The sequence below is a fragment of the Marmota monax genome, unplaced genomic scaffold, assembly GCF_021218885.2.
Source record: "Marmota monax isolate L192 unplaced genomic scaffold, Marmota_monax_Labrador192_F-V1.1 WCK01_AAM20220418_F8-fsc00001, whole genome shotgun sequence".
In the NCBI taxonomy this organism is placed as follows: domain Eukaryota; kingdom Metazoa; phylum Chordata; class Mammalia; order Rodentia; family Sciuridae; genus Marmota; species Marmota monax.
The window spans coordinates 16,824,387-16,842,075 of NW_026693777.1; the positions used below are offsets into that span (position 1 = coordinate 16,824,387).

The 17,689-nt window shown below is 42.2% G+C and overlaps 1 protein-coding gene and 1 long non-coding RNA gene across 3 annotated transcripts in view; one reads left to right on the top strand and one right to left on the bottom strand.

Annotated features, from left to right (window-relative positions):
• Window positions 1–5,963, bottom strand: part of LOC124104146 (uncharacterized) — a 44,971-nt gene extending 39,008 nt beyond the window's left edge. The window contains exon 1 of one of the 2 annotated variants that reach the window (XR_006855366.2): window positions 5,764–5,963. This is a non-coding gene — a long non-coding RNA (uncharacterized LOC124104146). Of the gene's footprint in view, window positions 1–2,666; window positions 2,731–5,763 lie in introns of those variants that run through there. The other variant, XR_009228350.1, reaches the window with a different exon arrangement.
• Window positions 1,638–17,373, top strand: Slc10a1 (solute carrier family 10 member 1). Its single transcript, XM_046460795.2, has 5 exons — window positions 1,638–2,108; window positions 11,134–11,344; window positions 13,322–13,500; window positions 14,811–15,007; window positions 16,793–17,373. The coding sequence occupies exons 1-5, from the start codon at window positions 1,753–1,755 to the stop codon at window positions 16,894–16,896; spliced, it is 1,047 nt and encodes a 348-aa protein (XP_046316751.1). The 5' UTR covers window positions 1,638–1,752; the 3' UTR covers window positions 16,897–17,373.
• Window positions 17,374–17,689: the final 316 nt, after the last annotated feature.

A 17,689-nucleotide genomic window follows, 5' to 3' on the forward strand; every position in this document is an offset into this window, starting at 1 on the left:
GGAAAGATGGTGTTTCCCAAAGGGCAAAGGTCATAGCAAGACATAGGAAAATTTTGTGATTCTGAGAAAAGGCGAAGAGGAACTGTTGGTGGATACTAGATAGCTTAGAATCCAGTTTATGGATATATTATGGGATCCCTGCTCTATTTATATGAACAATATGATCAGTAGACATATCCCAAGGTTGATGGATCATTCCTTGTCCCCTTGGGCATTAGGCAGATATGTGAAAATTGTCTTTCTTCGGCCTCAGGGCCCCATGTAGGTTGAACAGGATGTCTGTGTAAATGCTAAGCCCTGCACTGGGCTGTCAAAGCCTGTACAACTGCATATGGCAGCCCCATGTGGCCCCACCCTCATGAATGTCTGCTTTGCCTGTGTATCCTCTGTCCCCAGGTGGCTTCATGTGGACCATAAGGTCCCCAAGGGTTTTTATAATGGATTACAAGGTTTTTATCCTCCCACAGTTCCAGCACTCAACTGATATTCTCCCCAGGCAGCTCTGAGGGGACAGGCAGTTCTCCTCTCCAGGAGAAGAAAGCAGCCTACTTTGGGTTCCCCCCACCTGCCTTCCAGGCACCACACATCCCTCTGCCTTCCTTCCCCTTGAGATCAGTTCAACTCTAGCACCAGGAAATCATTAATATGAGCATCTCTAAGAGGGAAAGGGGCTTCAAGCGCATGACACCCTTGGTCTCAGTATACATTCTGAGCACTGCACAACTTCATGCAGCCTCCTCGTGGGCGTGATGCAGTAGATATGAAACCTGTCCCACCCCTTCAGCAAGGATGGAAGGAAGATGTGAGGCTCAGGACATTGGTGCCTGCCTCTCTCTGCCGCTGTGTGCTGAGACACACAGACCCAGTGCAAAAGCAAAGCCTCAGGAAATCAGAAAGAAAAGGCTGTGTACTCTTGCTTTTTTCTCAGCAAGTTTCCCAAGCAATGGGGCTCCTCAGACACAGACTAGTCTCTGAAGCCAGGGAGCTTTCCCTTTGGGGAAAGAGCCTCCAAGCTTCCAAGAGCCAGCACCATCCGAAGCAAGTTCTTTCCTCCAGAAGTAAGCATTGCTTCGCAGGGGATGCCAACGTGCCCCTTGGGACCCACAAGTCCAGGTTTGGGGATAAGACACAGGCAAGAAGGACACAATATTCTTGTCTGCCAAGAGGAGGGTCATGGTTACATCCTGTCCTGGAGGCCAGTAATACCACCTGCCCCTACCCTGTCCTACAGCCCCTTAGGCTATACCATCTCCATCCAGGAACCAAAGGCAACACAACAAATGGCAACCTGCTGGGCATGGGGAGGGTACCTTCCTCAACCGATTAAGCTGGAACCAGGAGCACAGGGAAGGCAAAGGGCTAGGCTTGGGTGGGCGCTGGTCCGGGACTGGTCCCCAGGGACAGGATAGTAGCAAGCCATGCTCAGTGGAGGGCAAAGGAGAGGAAAAAAGCCCTCGATCCAGCAGCGGCCAAGTGGTAAGGGAGGTGTGTGAGTGGCACCCAGAAAGCTGCAGAGATCAGAGCACTCGGGACAGTAGGGAAAGCCAGGCAGAAAAGGCTGGGCTCTCTTCCCTTTAAGGCCACTACCAGGAATCTGATCCACTAGTTGCATCATCTTTCTATTTGCCCAGAGCTATATTTTGTTCAGAAACTCTGTCCTGAGAGGGGATTAAAGAAGGCATCCAGCAAGGACTGAACAAGGAAGGGAGGCATCAGTGGAACAAGGGTAGTCTTCCGCTGCCTCCCAGAAGGATGGAGGTGTACAACGTGTCTGTTCCCTTCAACTTCTCCCTGCCACCTAACTTTGGCAAGCGCCCCACGGACCTGGCACTGAGCATCATCCTGGTGTTCATGCTGCTCATCATTATGCTCTCTCTGGGCTGCACCATGGAGTTCAGCAAGATCAAGGCTCACTTGTTGAAGCCTAAGGGGCTGGCCATCGCCATGGTGGCCCAGTATGGCATTATGCCCCTTACTGCTTTTGTGCTGGGGAAGGTCTTCCAGTTGAACAACATTGAGGCACTGGCAATCCTGATTTGTGGCTGCTCACCTGGAGGGAACCTGTCCAACATCTTCAGTCTGGCTGTGAAGGGGGACATGAACCTCAGGTAGGACTAGGGCTAAAGTGGGAGCATCATGGAACGGGGCCACTGTAGGAATGTCACAATCAAGGGGAAGAGCTGGGTAAAGCCAGGAAGGGAAGAAGTGGGGGCTGTGGATGTTGGGGGGAGGGTCATGGTATTTATTGCCAAGAGCTTATGCAGGGTTCGGGGAAGGGACTGGGGACCACCTTGGTTTAAGCACCAGGCCAAAGGGGCCAGCTGGTCGAGGATTATTCTGAGACCTCTGCACTCCCAGAGGTATCTCAAGTGGGATACAAGGATTGTCTTAAAGGAGCACTGATTTCTACCAAAGAGCCTCTGTAGAACTGTACCAACCTAACTGGGTGTGAGGGGGTGTTGTCGACTCTGAAACAGAAGATCTGAAAGGAGGTGTGATGGGTTCCAAATATTGCCAGGGATTTCAAGGTGACTTGGAACCAAATAAGCACCTCAAATTCCTGTAGAGCAGACAAGAATTCCAAAGGTGTTTCCAAGTGTCTGAGCATCTGAGATATCTTCTTTTAAAGATCCATCAACCCAGAAGCCAAGCATGGGGAGACACACCTGTAATGTCAGAACTCCAGAGGCTGAGTCAGGAGGATCAAGTTCAAGGCCAACTTCAGACCCTGTCTCAAATAAAAACAAATAGAAGGGCTGGGGATGTAGCTCAGTGGGAGAGCACCTCTGGGTTCAATCCCCAGTACCAAAACAAGAAAGAAAGAAAGAAAGAAAGAAAGAAAGAAAGAAAGAAAGAAAGAAAGAAAGAAAGAAAGAAAGAAAGAAAGGAGGGAGGGAGGGAGGGAGGGAGGGAGGGAGGGAGGGAGGGAGGGAGGGAAGGAAGGAAGAGGGGAGGGAGGAAGGAAGGAAGGAAGGAAGGAAAGAATGGAATCCCTCATCTCCCTATCAGATGCATCGACACTTCCAGGCAAAGGCACAACCAGGTATGGTAGAATGTGACTTCCCCAAGCCTGCCCAGGTTATGGCAGGCCCCACCTCAGCCTCACTGGTAGGGGAAGACAAGCAGCATTTGTGGCCCAAAGCAGACTGAACAGAAGTCAGCAGGAGCCCTCTCTTAGAAGGCACAAGGGGGCTGGGAGTACCTGTCCTTCCAAACAGGTGAGACTCTAGCCTTATGCACCTTCCAGAGGAGGCCATCTCAGACCACAAAACTGTGCTGGGTCAACAAAGCTCATCAGCAGAAGCTCTCTCTCTTTTATCTAAGTCTGAGTCTCAAGCCAATTTCCTCTGATTCAGTCTTCAGTGGAGACATTATCCAATGCCAGACAAAGTCCACCTGCTTGTGTCTGTGAGCACCCTCCCCTCAGCTGAACTTTACTAAGAAAACTAACCAAGTTGGACTGGGGTATAGCTCAGTGGTAGAGTTCTTGCCGAGTGTATGCAAAGCCCTGGGTTCAGTCCTCACTACCAAAAAACAAAAAAAACTAACCAAGTAAAAAAATTCCCTCCAGGTAGTGCAAAGTGACACTGCGACAGTTGGATTTTTGAATTTTTATTGTTGCTGCTGTGCTGGAAATCAAACCCAGGGCTGTTCACGTGGTAGGCAAGTACCCTACCAACTCAACTATGTCCCCTTGGTCTATGGGACAGATTTTTAAATTATTATTTATTTAATTTTAGCAGTGCTGGGGCTTTGGGTATGCTAGGCAAGTGCTCTACCACTGATCTACACCCCCAGCCCTCTTTGGGACAGATTTTTAAATGAAAAAGCCTAGAGCAAGAGTTGGGGTTTACCAAGACCTGCACTCTGAGAATCCCCGGGCTCTCTACCACAAGATTCAACCTTCCCTGAGGTAGTGGATAGGGAGAGAGACACTAGGAATTCAGCTTGTACAGGATCCCTTGGGAATATATTTTGATGTTCAACAACCTCACTATGAGAAAATTTCTTCCCTCTGCCTAATGCAAACCTTCCTGCAGCAAAACAAGCTGATGGGTCTTTGATCTGGCCTATGAACAAAACTTGCTGCAGCATCTGTGTTCCAAGAAACCCAGACTATTATACCTTAAGTACTTTAAAACAGAATGCAAAAATCAGATGTCAGGGAAAGCTGCTCAGAGGGATTGATGTGTCTGTGGGAGAAGCAAAGCAGAGGTGACAGTGTGAAGGACAATGGACAAGTTTTTAAAAATGTAAGTGACCAGATGTCCCAGCCTCATCAACCATGCTAATGAGGCCTTCCACCAATACCTGCACTTCTGTGGTTTGAGACCTCCACCACGACAAGCCTCTAGTGACTCAAGAACATGACTCCATCTGCTTTCCTGCTCAGCCTCCTTGCCCAGGCACCTGAGACTGTCACTTCTCCCTAGACCCCAGGAGAGATAACACTCCTCTGGGACTGCCACCTTCTGTCATAAAGTCCCTTGTCCATAAACAAACCTCACATGCTCATTAAACCATGCCTTAGACCCCACTGGTGGAGCATGAATATTGCCATCTGCCATTACTTGCTGCCAGACTTCAAATTTCAATTTGAGTTCATCCGGGACATATTGTTACATGTATTATAATGACAATGATATTAAGAATAAAATAAAAATCTGCACTAGACACTGGATAAGTACATGATATGCTCAATGCCTGGGTAGGGCTGCTCTAATAACCACATATAAAGATGAGGAAACTTGAGTCTTAGATCTGGCCTATGGACAAAACATTTATTGAAAGTCTGGGTGGCTCCAAGGCCTGTGCTTTGACTCAAATATCTTCAAGGCCAGCATGTTCATAAACAAGATGGTTCATGGCCTGCCAGCCTCAAAGGCACAGGCCCTCTGCTCAGATGTAAGCCTGTGGGAGCTGAACCTACTGCTGTCACAGCTTCCTGCTTTTCAAGAGAAGGTAGAATCTCCATTTTTATGTGGAATCTTCAAATTTTTAAACATCAGCAACTTATTCAAATTTGTCTGAAACTAAACAATATATGTCTAAGGACCAAATGTAGCTCCAAAGCCCAATTTGAGAGCACTCACTCAGCCCAACATTACTGTGTCCCACTTAGAGTCAGTTTACACATGAGGAATCCGAAGTCTGGAAAACTGCCATAGGTTTCCCCCAAATTGTGAAAAGTTGCATATAGAACCAGTCCAGGTTTCTCTCCTGGTTATTCTGCCTCCAGCTGGGGTGAGTCTGAAGCAGCCTGCTGTCACAAGAGACTTAGGCCATCAGGTGAATTCCTCGATACAGATTCTTCCTGGAGGTCACACAGGCAAGAGAAAATGCCCTCCAAGTTGAAGTGACATTGGTTTGTGCAGAACAGAGAAGAGAATGTCAGCAGGAACAGGTCTCTTTTGTTTGCCCTTGCTGTCCCTCAAGCTCAACTGCTTCCCTCATCCCACAGGGCCCACAGTGGAAACTAGAGCAAATGGCGGTGGGACAGCAGGCTTGGGCACAAGCCAAGGATTCCCACATAATGTAGAAGACTAAACAGGACAAGATGGAAGCCACTGGGGTTCCTGAAAGTTTCCCTTTCACCATAGGACTGGTGGGTCCCCTCACATCTCCCTCAGCTTCTGCCTCTGAGCTCTCCATAGACAGGTGCTCAAAACCAGATTCTCAAACATGGTGTACAGATATCCAAAGCAGGGACTATGCAGTGCTCTGAGAGTGGAAGGAGAAAGGAAAAAGATAAACCAAATGTACCTTTTCTCCAAGAGGCAGCCAGGCCACAGTGTTATCATTGTGGAAACTAGAATCTGGAAGTTCTCTCCCAACCGTGTCCCTCAAGATAAACTGAGGATCACAACAGTTACAGAAATCAGCAGGTTAGGAGATGGATGTCTCTGACTAGCCCCCAGTCACTGTGCACATGGATGAAGTATCCCAGGGTCTGGGAACATGACTCCCACATACCATGAAATAAGAGAAGAGGATGCCATGAGATAAGGTACAGCATGTCCCAGAGCAAACTTCAAAATCTGACACACCAAGCCAAAGTAAGCATGACTTCTCTACTCTAGGACAGCAAAGCAAACACACAAGTTGCAAGTTGTTTTTTTACAAAAATCAAAAGCCAGCACTGAAGTCCCCACATGTCCCTCCCCCATCTCATTCCCTTGTTCTCCAAAGGAAACACCTGCTGGGATTTGGTGTTCTGCATTTCCTGGGATCTTTATCACATGTTAGATATCCATAAATAAAACATACTGCTGTATTTGCATGTTTTAAATTTTATATTAACTGTCATCATTTGACAACTTGTTTTGAGAAACAGGCATGTATGTAAAATAACTATTGCATTTAAATTTGCTTGAGTTGATCCATTCTGTAGTCAGACATGTCTGCAGATTTCATCCACTGCTTTGGTGGACAGTCTTGTGGATGGTCCCTTGCTCCCAGGTGAGAGGATATGTAATAAAAGCTAGACTGCTGCTGGGCTGAGGACTCACAATTCTACAGCAAATGTAATTGCTTCACTTTGTACTTCATTAGGATCCCTGTTTGTTCCTATCTTTATGTTTGGAATTATCAGACGTTTTAAGTATTGCCAACTGAGGAGTGTGAAATCGATCACAGTGATTTTAAATTTGATTTCATGGGAGACCTGGCAGCTTTCCATGTATTTACTGGCCGTTTGTGTACCTCTTCTGGAAATGTTATGGGCTTTGCTTGTTTATCTATAGGATTGTTTTAGTGTATTTTTAAACTATCAAAGTCATTTATATATGGTGAAAGTCTATTCACTGTTTGAGGCTTGATGTCTTAAAAAGATTGCTTACTCTAACTTAGTCAAATTTGCCATTTTTATTTTTTCTTGATCATTTAAATTTCTGAGTTTAAGGAACTGCCTATGCTATCTGCAAAGTGACAAAGTTTCTCTAAATTTCTTTGAAAAGTTTTCAATTTTTGCTTTTCATGTGGAGATCTTCAATCAACCTAGAATTTATTTTTATGTGTGATGTGATCTATCTTTTCACATGAATAAATTCCCAGCACCACTGAATTTTTTCCCAGTAATGATATAATGCCACCTCTCTTATTACATATCATAAGTTTGTATTTGGAATCTCTTATTGGTTAATATGGCTAGCCTTGCCTCACTACCACATTTTCCTAATTACAATCAAATTGTCTTGATATCTCAAATGTTGTCCGCCTATTCTTTTTTAGAAAATTTTTTAGATGTAGATGGACACAATACATTTTTACTGTATTTTTATGTGGTGCTGAAGATCAAACCCAGTCCCTCCCAAGTGCTTGCCTAGTATTCTACCACGGAGCTACGACCCCAGCACCTCCATACATTATTCTTAAAAATGCTTGCTACTCTGAGCTTTTTACCCCCCCAACCCCTTACTGGGGATTGAATCCAGGGACATTTTACCACTGAGCCATATCCCTAACCCTTTTTATTTTTTGAGACAGGGCCTCGTGGCCTTGAACTTGTGAGCCTCAGCCTCCTAAATTGCTGGGATTAGGTGTGTACCACTGCACCCAGCTGCCTTTTATGTTTTCACCTGAATTTTATAATCAGCTTTTAAGTTTGCTAAAAAATTTCTTGAGTTGGGCATGGTGGCTCAATCCTGTAATCCCAGCAACTAGCGAGGCTGAGGCAGTAGGATTGAAAGTTTAAGGCCAAACCCAATAACTTATATCCTGTCTGCCTCAAATTAAAAAGTAAACCTAGAAAAAGGACTGGGAATATAGCTCAGTGGTAGAGTGGCTGAGTTCAATCCTCAGTACCAACCCCTCAAAAATAAAATTGGGTGAATTTTGATTTGCATTATCTTTACACAGAAATTTAGAATCCATTTTTATATTGAATCTTTTTTAAAATGTTTTTTTTTAGTTATAGATGAACACACAGTATCTTTATTTATTTTTATGTGGTGCTGAGAATTGAACCCAGTGCCTCACACATAGGAGGCAAGCACTTTACCACTGAGTTACAGCCTCAGCCCCTTATATTGAATCTTCCCCAAAGACAAATATGGTGTAGCTTTTCTTTGCCTTAGGTCTTTTTCATATCTATGAAGTTTTATTTCTTCTATAAAGATCTTATATCTCAAAAAAATAGATCTTGGGGCTGGGGATGTGGCTCAAGCGGTAGCACGCTCGCCTGGCATGCGTGCGGCCCGGGTTCGATCCTCAGCACCACATACAAATGGGGATGTTGTGTCCGCCGAAAACTAAAAAATAAATATTAAAAATTCTCTCTCTCTCTCTCTCCCTCCCTCTCTCACTCTATCTTTTAAAAAAAAAAAAAAAGATGTTGTGTCCACTGAAAACTAAAAAATAAATATTAAAATTAAAAAAAAATAGATCTTGCATCTCTTTTAGATCTAAGTATTTCATTTTTGTGAATATAATTAATGGCATTTTTTTTTGTACTTGGAGGAATTTTATTAGTAATAGTATTTGTTCAGTGAGAAGGTCAGGGATGAAAAAGTCCCCCAAAGCAAGTTTTAGTTCCACACTAAACATGTAAGTAATGTCTTCTTTGGTTTCTTTCAGCTTTAATATTTGGTAGATCTAATTTGAAATGAGTTCCAGAACAGGGAAGAAGCTGAGGCAAGAGAGAGAAAAGAATGGGTGAACAGTTGAAAAGTGTAGTTGAAAAATGGGGAGACTGAGAGAGTATACTATAATGAAGCCCATCTCAGACAAAAAGCAACCAGTAGGATTTTCAGGGACTCGGCTGGAGCAATGCCCACCTCAGTCATCTCCCAGGTAAATATTCCCCCAGTGTCCAGGACCTGTGGCCCATCTACTCCCACACGCCTGCCTCGCCCTAAAGGCTTTCTGAGGTCTTCAGTCTGTCACTTGGATCAACATAAAACTAACCAAGCCCTGACTTTCATAGTCATTAAACAACAAATATTTCCTGAGGCAGGAATTGTTCTAAGGGATACATCTATAAACAACAGACCAAGGCCCAGCCCTTGTGAGCTTACATAATAGAGGAGAGAGACCAGAAAATAAACAATAAGCATAGTAAACAAGTAAAATAGAAGTCAAAGAGTGCTATGGGGAAAGAACAAATAGAGTTAGGTAAAAGGGATCAGAAGTGTGGGTGTGGGTGGTGGAAATTTTAAAAAGCTTGGTTAGGGGTGGGGGAGCTTCATTGAGAGTGTCTGGGCAAAGCCTTGCCAGGAGTAAGAGAGTTGGCCTTAGGTTGTAGGGGGTGAAAATTTTCAGACAAAGGAAAATAAAGGTTTAATGGTCTTAAACAAGAGGTTGAAGGTCTTGTTTGAGAAGCCCAAAGAGGCCAGGGAGCCTGGAGCAGGAGGAGTGAATAGAAGGTGCCATTGGGAAGTAAGTGGGGTGTGGGGTGCACACCAGGTAGGGCCTTGCTGGCCATTGTAAGCCTTTGGCCTTTAGCTGGGACCTCTTCAGCAGAATACCTGGGGCCATGACCTGGCCATGTGAGGCCACAGCAGAATGAGTGACAGCTAGACTTCTCAGAAATAAACATCTTATAGGGGAAGGGCAGTAATAAAATGAATCTTAGCTCTAGACTATAAAGAAATAGAGGAGAAGATGAATAAGGGCAGCAATGTAAAGAGGACTAAGTGAAAACCATTAGCCTTGATGCTGTTTGTAGATACCAAAGAATAAAGAAAAGGGAGACTTTTCTTCTTAGAAAAGCAATAGTTAATATTTTAGCAGTACTTGACAATTATTACCATTTTTAGTGGATTGTTCAGTGACCACTATTGGTCAGGCTAATGTTGATTATAGCACATAAACATTCAAGTAGGCTGGCTCTTTTGTTGCTCATGTAGGATATCAGTTTTATCTTTAAAAAGTAGCTGGGACATTACAGTGATACTCCTTTTGAGAGGGGTAACCAGCTGAACAATTCCTTCCTAGGATGGGAGTGCGGTCTGTCCTATCACATGGGGAAAAAGCCAGCACATTTTAGAATTTTGATGAGATTAGCTTGGTGATAGGAGAGTACAGGTAATGTGAACTCCATTTGATTAATGGCATTTTTTAAAAATTACCTATTTGTTATTAGTATCTTGGGTCCCATTTTTTAATATTATGAATGTATTTAGAACCTGTGGATTCTCTTGTTAGTTACAATGGAAATTTTTCTCTATGAATAATCCTGTTATTGACAAAATATTAATAAAAGTTTTGTTTCTTCTTTCCCCATCCCTATTTATTCTATTTGTTTTGCTGTGCCAGAGAGGGTCTATATATAGTATAATTTAAAAAGTGATAATACTGTTGCTTTTTTCCTTTTTGTGATATTAAGTCCTTATTTCACCATCAAGTTTAATGTTTACTATAGAATTGGGAATTTCCCTTGTTGCTAGTATAATAAATTTTTTTAAAACACTGAATTTTGTTGTTAGCTCTGCATCTATGAAATTCTTTTTAATCTGAGTGATGGGGGCCTCTTCTCTTGCTCCACTAGTATAGACCTTCAAATTATTGTTTCTGATTTGCTTCTATTTCTTATAGCCTTCTAATCATATATATATATATGCTAAGTGCTTTACATATATATATAATATATATATATAATATATATATATATATATTTTTTTTTTTCCTCTACTCCCATGCCACCTATTCCCAAAGACCACTGTCTCACTTTCCCCAACAGGTAAAGTGCACTTGTTGATCCATATTTTCTGTTGGACAAAGCTACTCTTATCCAGCTATTCCCTAGCTCTAAGCCTATAGCAACTGTACCAGATTGCTACTCCATGATCCTATATGCTAGTCAGGGTGATGGAAATCAGCTATATTCAAAATGGGTTGTGCATATGGTGGATGCTCAAAGCAAGAATTCCTATTATAGATAGGATTGGTATGACCCCTTTCTCAGTGAAGCACATAGGACTATGTAGTTGCATGGGTCTGGATTCAAATTCTGTCACTATTTGAGTTGAGGCAAGTCACAATTTTTTTCCTAGTCATCAGGTTCCCTAAAAGCCAAAAAGAGATAGTATGCTTACTGCTTAAGGAAATGAACTGTAAAGCACTTAGCATAGTGCCGAGCACATAGCCAACATTCTACAAGCCTGTTAACAGATTCGTTTCATCTCTTCCACCCAGCATCGTGATGACCACCTGCTCCACCTTCTTTGCCCTGGGAATGATGCCTCTCCTCTTGTATATCTACTCCAAAGGGATCTATGATGGCAGCCTGGAGGATAAGGTGCCCTATAAGGGCATTATGATATCATTGGTCATGGTTCTCATCCCTTGCACCATAGGAATCATCCTCAAATCTAAACGGCCAAAATATGTACCTTACATTATGAAGGTAAGACTGTGGGACAACATGGGAAGGAAACACCACCACACAAAGCTACTTATGGAGTAAAGCAGTTTATTTCGGGTCACAGTTCTATCGGCTCAAGTCCAAGATCAGGTAGCCCCTGTCCTCCAGTGAGGGTGGCTTGTCATGGCATGAGTAATGTTGGAGCAAGTGCTTACATTTTGTGACAGGAAGAATGTGGGTGTGGAAAAGAGAACACACATAAACATGGACCAGGTTTCCAGTCCCCTTCAAGAGTATATTCACAGTGACCTAAGGATCTCCCATAATGCCCTACTTCCTATATGTCCACAGCACTTCCCATTTGTACCATCCTAGGGACCGAGCTTTTCACGCATGGACTTGAGAGACTCATGCAAACAAGGAGTTTCCTTATAAAAAGCAGGGTAAGGGGGAGGAACCAGGTGTAGTGGCACACACCTGTTATCCCAGTGGCTTGGGAGGCTGAGGCAAGAAGATTGCAAGTTCAAGGCCAGCCTGAGCAACTTAGCAAGACTATCTCAAAAAATTAAAAAGGGTGGGGATGCCGCTCAGTCATTAAGTACCCGTGGGTTCAATCCCTGGTACACAAAAAAGGGGTGGGAAAAAAAAAAAAGCTTGGTACTCTTATTTCATGGGATCGTAAGTTACCCAAGAATACTTCTGAAGTTAGAAGACCAAAAAAAAAAAAAAGTATAAGGCATAACCATTATTTTAATAATATTTACATTATGCTCCTCTTACTACTAGATGCTAGTTTATGCTGCATATTCTGAAGACAGTCTTCATAATTTGATATTTGTACAAAGTAACACAAGAGAAATAAGATTCAACAAATGGGGGCTGGGGTTGTGGCTCAGATATAGTGCTTGCCTAGCATGCGTGAGGCACTGGGTTTGATCCTCAACACCACATTAAAAATAAAATATATTGTGTTCACCTACAACTGAAAAATGTTAAAAAAAAATTCAGGCTAAGGTTGTGGCTCGGTGGTAGAGCACTCACCTAGCAAGTGTGAGACCCTGGGTTCAATCCTTGGCACCACATAAAAATAAATAAAATAAGGGTATTGTTTCAAACTACAACTAAAAATTAAGATATTAAAAAAAAAACTCAACAACTGCATAAGAACAGGTACTGGAAGAATGTAAGGAGATATGATTTTTCAGAGCTGGAGTGCTCATAGGGGCATCTTGGAGAAGAGGGGCTTTAGCCAGACCATAAAGAAGAGTAGGATTTAGCTAAGATTGGGAGAACTCTGAGTAAGAGTTCAGAAGGCACTAAGGCCAACTTGACTGACTTAAGAAGCCAAAGGGAGTCTGGGGAAAGGTGGTGGTGTATGTACTCCCAGCATTTCAGGAATACGATAGATGAAGAGTGAAGTGAGTAAAACCTCAAGAGAATTTATAGCAGTACTATGGTCACATATCACTTGCCCTCAGAGGAATCTCGGAAGTAACAGCTGTGGGCCCTTCACCCACTTTATAGGAGACCTGAAAAGTACTTAAAACTACAGCCATTCATTGAAAACCTGCCATCCAGAGCTGGGTCAAAAAAAGATTTGTAGCTGAGTTTTAGAGTTATTAGTCAAGTTTCTGTTTTCCAAGTATCCAAACTATTGTTAAGTCTAAAAATAAACAGATCTTTTTTTTTAATAAATTTTTTTTTTTAAAAAGAGTGGAGAGAGGGGGAGAGAGACAGAGAGAGAGAGAGAGAGAGAATTTATTTATTTATTTATTTATTTATTAGTTTTTCGGCGGACACAACATCTTTGTTTGTACATGGTGCTGAGGATAGAACCCCGGCCGCACGCATGCCAGGCGAGCGCGCTACCGCTTGAGCCACATCCCCAGCCCCAAAATAAACAGATCTTTCATATTCCCTTTCCACTTCAAATATCAATATTCTAGTAAAAAATGCTTTTTCATTCCTAATCCCCATCCTTATCTCCCACAATGACTTTTTTTCTTGTCCTCTGTCCAGGGAGGGATGATAATCACTCTCTTATTCAGCGTGGCGGTCACAGCCCTCTCCATCATCAACACAGGGAAGAGCATCATGTATGCCATGACACCACACCTGCTGACAGTCTCCTCCCTGATGCCTTTTATTGGCTTCCTGCTAGGCTACATTCTCTCTGCTCTCTTCTGTCTCAAAGCAAGGTAGGTATTAGAGCCCCTGGGTTCAATCCCTGGTACAAAGAAAGGATCTGGGCAAAGAATTTTCCTAGCTGTATGTTGAAAGGCACCAAAGGAACAAAGAGCCCTGGACTGAGAAACAAGTATCAAACAGGAGAATTACTGAATGGGTTAGAGGCCTAAGTTAAACCCAGACACCAAATGCATCTATCATCCAAACAGCAACACCTAATGGCTGAGTGCCCCTCTCTCCAGAGTCTAGATTCCACCTCTTACTGAATTCCCTAGACAGTAATGGCCTGGGGTAACTGGGAACAAGGACACCCAATTCAACATATTACAGTGACTTTCCCTCATTTTAGCCCTGGGAACAAATGCTTATGAAGGAATGTAATCATTACTAGCGCACATACCCCAACATACACACAAAAAAATTATAAATAGAATTTAAAAAATACCCAGGATCTGGGGTTGTGGCTCATCAGTAGAGCGCTCACCTAGCACATGCAAGGGCCTGGGTTTGATTCTCAGCACCACATAAACAAAATAAAGGTATTGTGTCCAACTACAACTAAAAAGTAAATATTAAAAAATAATTATCCATTTAAAAAGCTGTACTAACAAATCACTATAGATGTAACACAAACCAAAAGGCCATCAATAACCAGTGACATAAATTTTCTCAATGCAGATCACAGTAAATGGCCACATACTAAAATGTCATCACAGTAGCCTCCCTCATTTAAAAAAAAAAATGTGCTTTTATTTTATGACTATTTTAAAACACTTGGAATTCAATAAATTTGAATGTGTATTCATTATATGTAAACATCCATTCTCTAACCTGTAAAATGGAAAGCAAAACTGGAAAAATATCTTCCTGAGTTAGAGTATTTGTTTTAAAGATGCTAAGCCACAAACTTGGGAACCAGGCAAAACTCAGGGCATTTCAGACAAACTCTTCCATGACCTGTTGAAAATGTAATTGACCTATAGATTTGACCTAACAAGCCAGTGAATGATACCAACTCAAAACTTCCTCTCATCCCTCAACCAGCAAGACGATTTCTCCAAACTTAAATTTGGCAATCCTGCAAAAGCAGACTTCAATGTGTACTTAAAAACTTAAATGAATCTTCTAGGCACCATCCTCCACAGGTTGGGTCAGACACATCAATTTGATTTTTCTTAAAATCAATATGCACCCTACATATCTGATTTCCATCAGATTGCAAAGGGTCCCAGTTATCTGGGAATGGGGGAGAACAACCGAAGTCATGCCCTCATGTCCCTTATGAGTGTATACAGTTGTTTTGTCTTCTTCTCCTTCATAGGTGCAGACGCACCATCAGCATGGAGACAGGATTCCAAAACATTCAACTCTGTTCCACCATCCTCAACGTGACCTTTCCCCCTGAAGTCATTGGGCCACTTTTCTTCTTTCCTCTCCTCTACATGATTTTCCAGCTTGGTGAAGGGCTTCTCTTCATTATTGTCTTCCGGTGCTACAAAAAATTCAACCCTCCCAAGGGTGAGTATCAACCCCCATCAAGCTCTGCTCCTATATAGGAACATAGACTTCAACACATTTCTAGCAGCAACTTTTAGGAGCCAACGTAGCTTCCATTAACTGCATGCTCTGCCTGCCTTCTAGCTGGAAAAACCAAACTGGATGTGCAACATGGGCTGCTTTATCTAAGCAGGGAGACCATTTCTCAGTATGAGAAAATAGGACAGATATGCTTTGGACAGAGATAGTTGTAAGATATAATTTGGTGAAAGGTCTATTTCAAGAATTCAAGAAGTTTCAGTATTTTTTTTGGATTGAGTTTTCAAGGTCCTGGGACCAGAACCCTTTGTACCACTGGTACCCCCATGTGGGAAAAACACATTAAAGCAATGCAGCCCTTATATCCAGAACCCATCAACTCTGGTTACACAGTAAGTGCAAGCCTGTTAAACAGTAACCATCACAATAAACTTAATACGATTTATACTTTAACCTGATCACTACTGGATAACATGGCACCTGTTCAGAGCACTACCTCCAAAAAAATAAAATCCCAGAATCTCTTCCTGGAGTGCATTTTAATCCTAAATGCCACCCCACTCCCATGCTAGGGACTACCCAGGTTCTAATTACAAACTTCTAAAATTGAGCTAGAATCCTGGCCTACAAATATCTTTAAAGCAGAAAACTCAACCTTGCTTTATAACACATCTCATTTATTTTATCCTAAACATCATTATACTTTTTTCCAATAACTTACCCAATTCATTCTCCTGCCTCATTTCTCTCAAAAATTTTTCTTGCCGTGGGGTTTGGTACCTGAGGAGAGTACTCAACTTTCCCTGGTAAAATTCATATTATATACTAGCAAACGCAGATTCTCTCCCTTTGCAATTAGCTTAAGATATAACCTTTGTTTTCAAACAGCCAAAAGGGGGGGGGGGGGCTGACCATACCACAGAACCATTTATCAGCACTGGTTCAAAACTACTGTGGAGTTGTAGAAAAACAATCTTAAGTTTGACAACTCAAGATTTTTGCCCAATAAGATAACCACCTTGCCAAAAAATGTATGGGAGAGCCAGGCGTGGTGGTACACGCCTGTAATCTCAGCAGCTTCAGGCTGAGGCAAGAGGATTGAGTTCAAAGCCAGAGAGGCAAGACACAATTGAGACCCTGTCAAATACAAAATAGGTCTGGGTATGTGGCTCAGCGGTCAAGTGCCCCAGAATTCAATCCCAAGTACAAAAAAAACCAACAACAACAACAAAAAACAACTATATGAATGAACTTAAGACTTAATATTCAAGAAACTTCCTCACAGTATTCCTTGGAAGATGACCCCAGTGGTACTTTCTCTTTGGAGCTAATGGTCTCAAGCAGCTCTTCTCAGAGTATATAATCTGTCACAAAAAGGCTTGTTATTGAACCCTATACCCTTAATAGTAATGAGACAAAAGACCTCATCAGATTTCCCTAAAGCTCTTCTTCCCTGCCCTGTTACCTCCAGAATGCAAACCATTCTTGCTGACATAATAAACCCACCTCCCCTGTTATTTTATGTTCAAAGTTGCTAGAGGTGAAGAAATGAAATCTTGATATTCCATTACTAGAGTAAGTACTTACCACCATTAGGAAGACTGAGGGAAAAGCTAATCTTTCCTCAGAGTTTGAATCATGAGAGGTCATATTAAAGAGATTATAAACATATAAACTCTAGCAGTACTAAGTATTATTTTCCAAAATGAACGTTTATTATTAATATTGTACTCCCAACCATCCCTTAAACCCTTTTTGATTTTACAGAGAAAACAAAAATGATCTATACAGCTGCCACAAAAGAAGCAATTTCGAGAGCTCAGGAAAATGGCGTCCACAAAGGGGAAGAGTGCTCCCCTTGCACAGCCTAGCCCTTCCGACGGCAGCCTGGATTCTGGGCAGATGGCAACTGAGAAAGCCAGTGTGCTCAACTACAGGGCAGCAAAAACAAAACAAACACCAGGCTTGTCTTTCTCTAGCACTTCCAAACCACCTCAATTCTTACAAAGAGAAGATTCACCTCAGCAGAATCAAGGGTTGGTCTGCAGGACAAAGGAAGACTCGCCTATCCCCTGCTTGTACTGGTTAAAAAAATAAGACTTATTCAGTGACTATAAACTCTATGAAGGCAAAAAATAATCTGCCTTTTGCCCTAGACCTCTGAAGAGTGCCTAATTAGCATATAAAACTCCATTTCTGGGCTAATCAATAATGGCATGTTTTACCCATTAATCAAATACTCAAATCTCCAAGTTTTTTGACCCAAAAGGAAATAAATGCTCAAGAACACTGCAGAATTAGCACATTACAAAAGTTCTAATAAAAGATCATATTTCCTTTCTCTTTGATATTATTTGGATTATATTTCGTGAGAATGGTTGTGACACCAAGCATGGAAAAGTGGACATAAAATGCAAAACAAAGCAAACTCAAAATAGCATTCACACTCACAATGAAATGTGGATATCTGAAGGGTATCTGAAGACCACCAGTAGTGAGAAGCTGTAACAAGGTGAAGTCAAAAAACAGAGAACTTCATTAACAATCTATTCCATCAGCTCATAACACATCAGTGGAATAAAGTAACCCCCCACATTGGAGGTACACTGTGAACTACTGTCAGAATGGTTTCCCAATTGGAAGAAAAATTTGAAATACTCAAAA

Excerpts from the sequence above, each read along its gene's own strand:
- Slc10a1 (XM_046460795.2), top strand. The coding sequence starts at position 1,753 with ATGGAGGTGTACAACGTGTCTGTTCCCTTCAACTTCTCCCTGCCACCT. Across the intron at positions 13,501-14,810 it reads CTCTTCTGTCTCAAAGCAAG|GTGCAGACGCACCATCAGCA; the intron begins GTAGGTATTAGA and ends TCTCCTTCATAG. Across the intron at positions 15,008-16,792 it reads AAAATTCAACCCTCCCAAGG|AGAAAACAAAAATGATCTAT; the intron begins GTGAGTATCAAC and ends TTGATTTTACAG.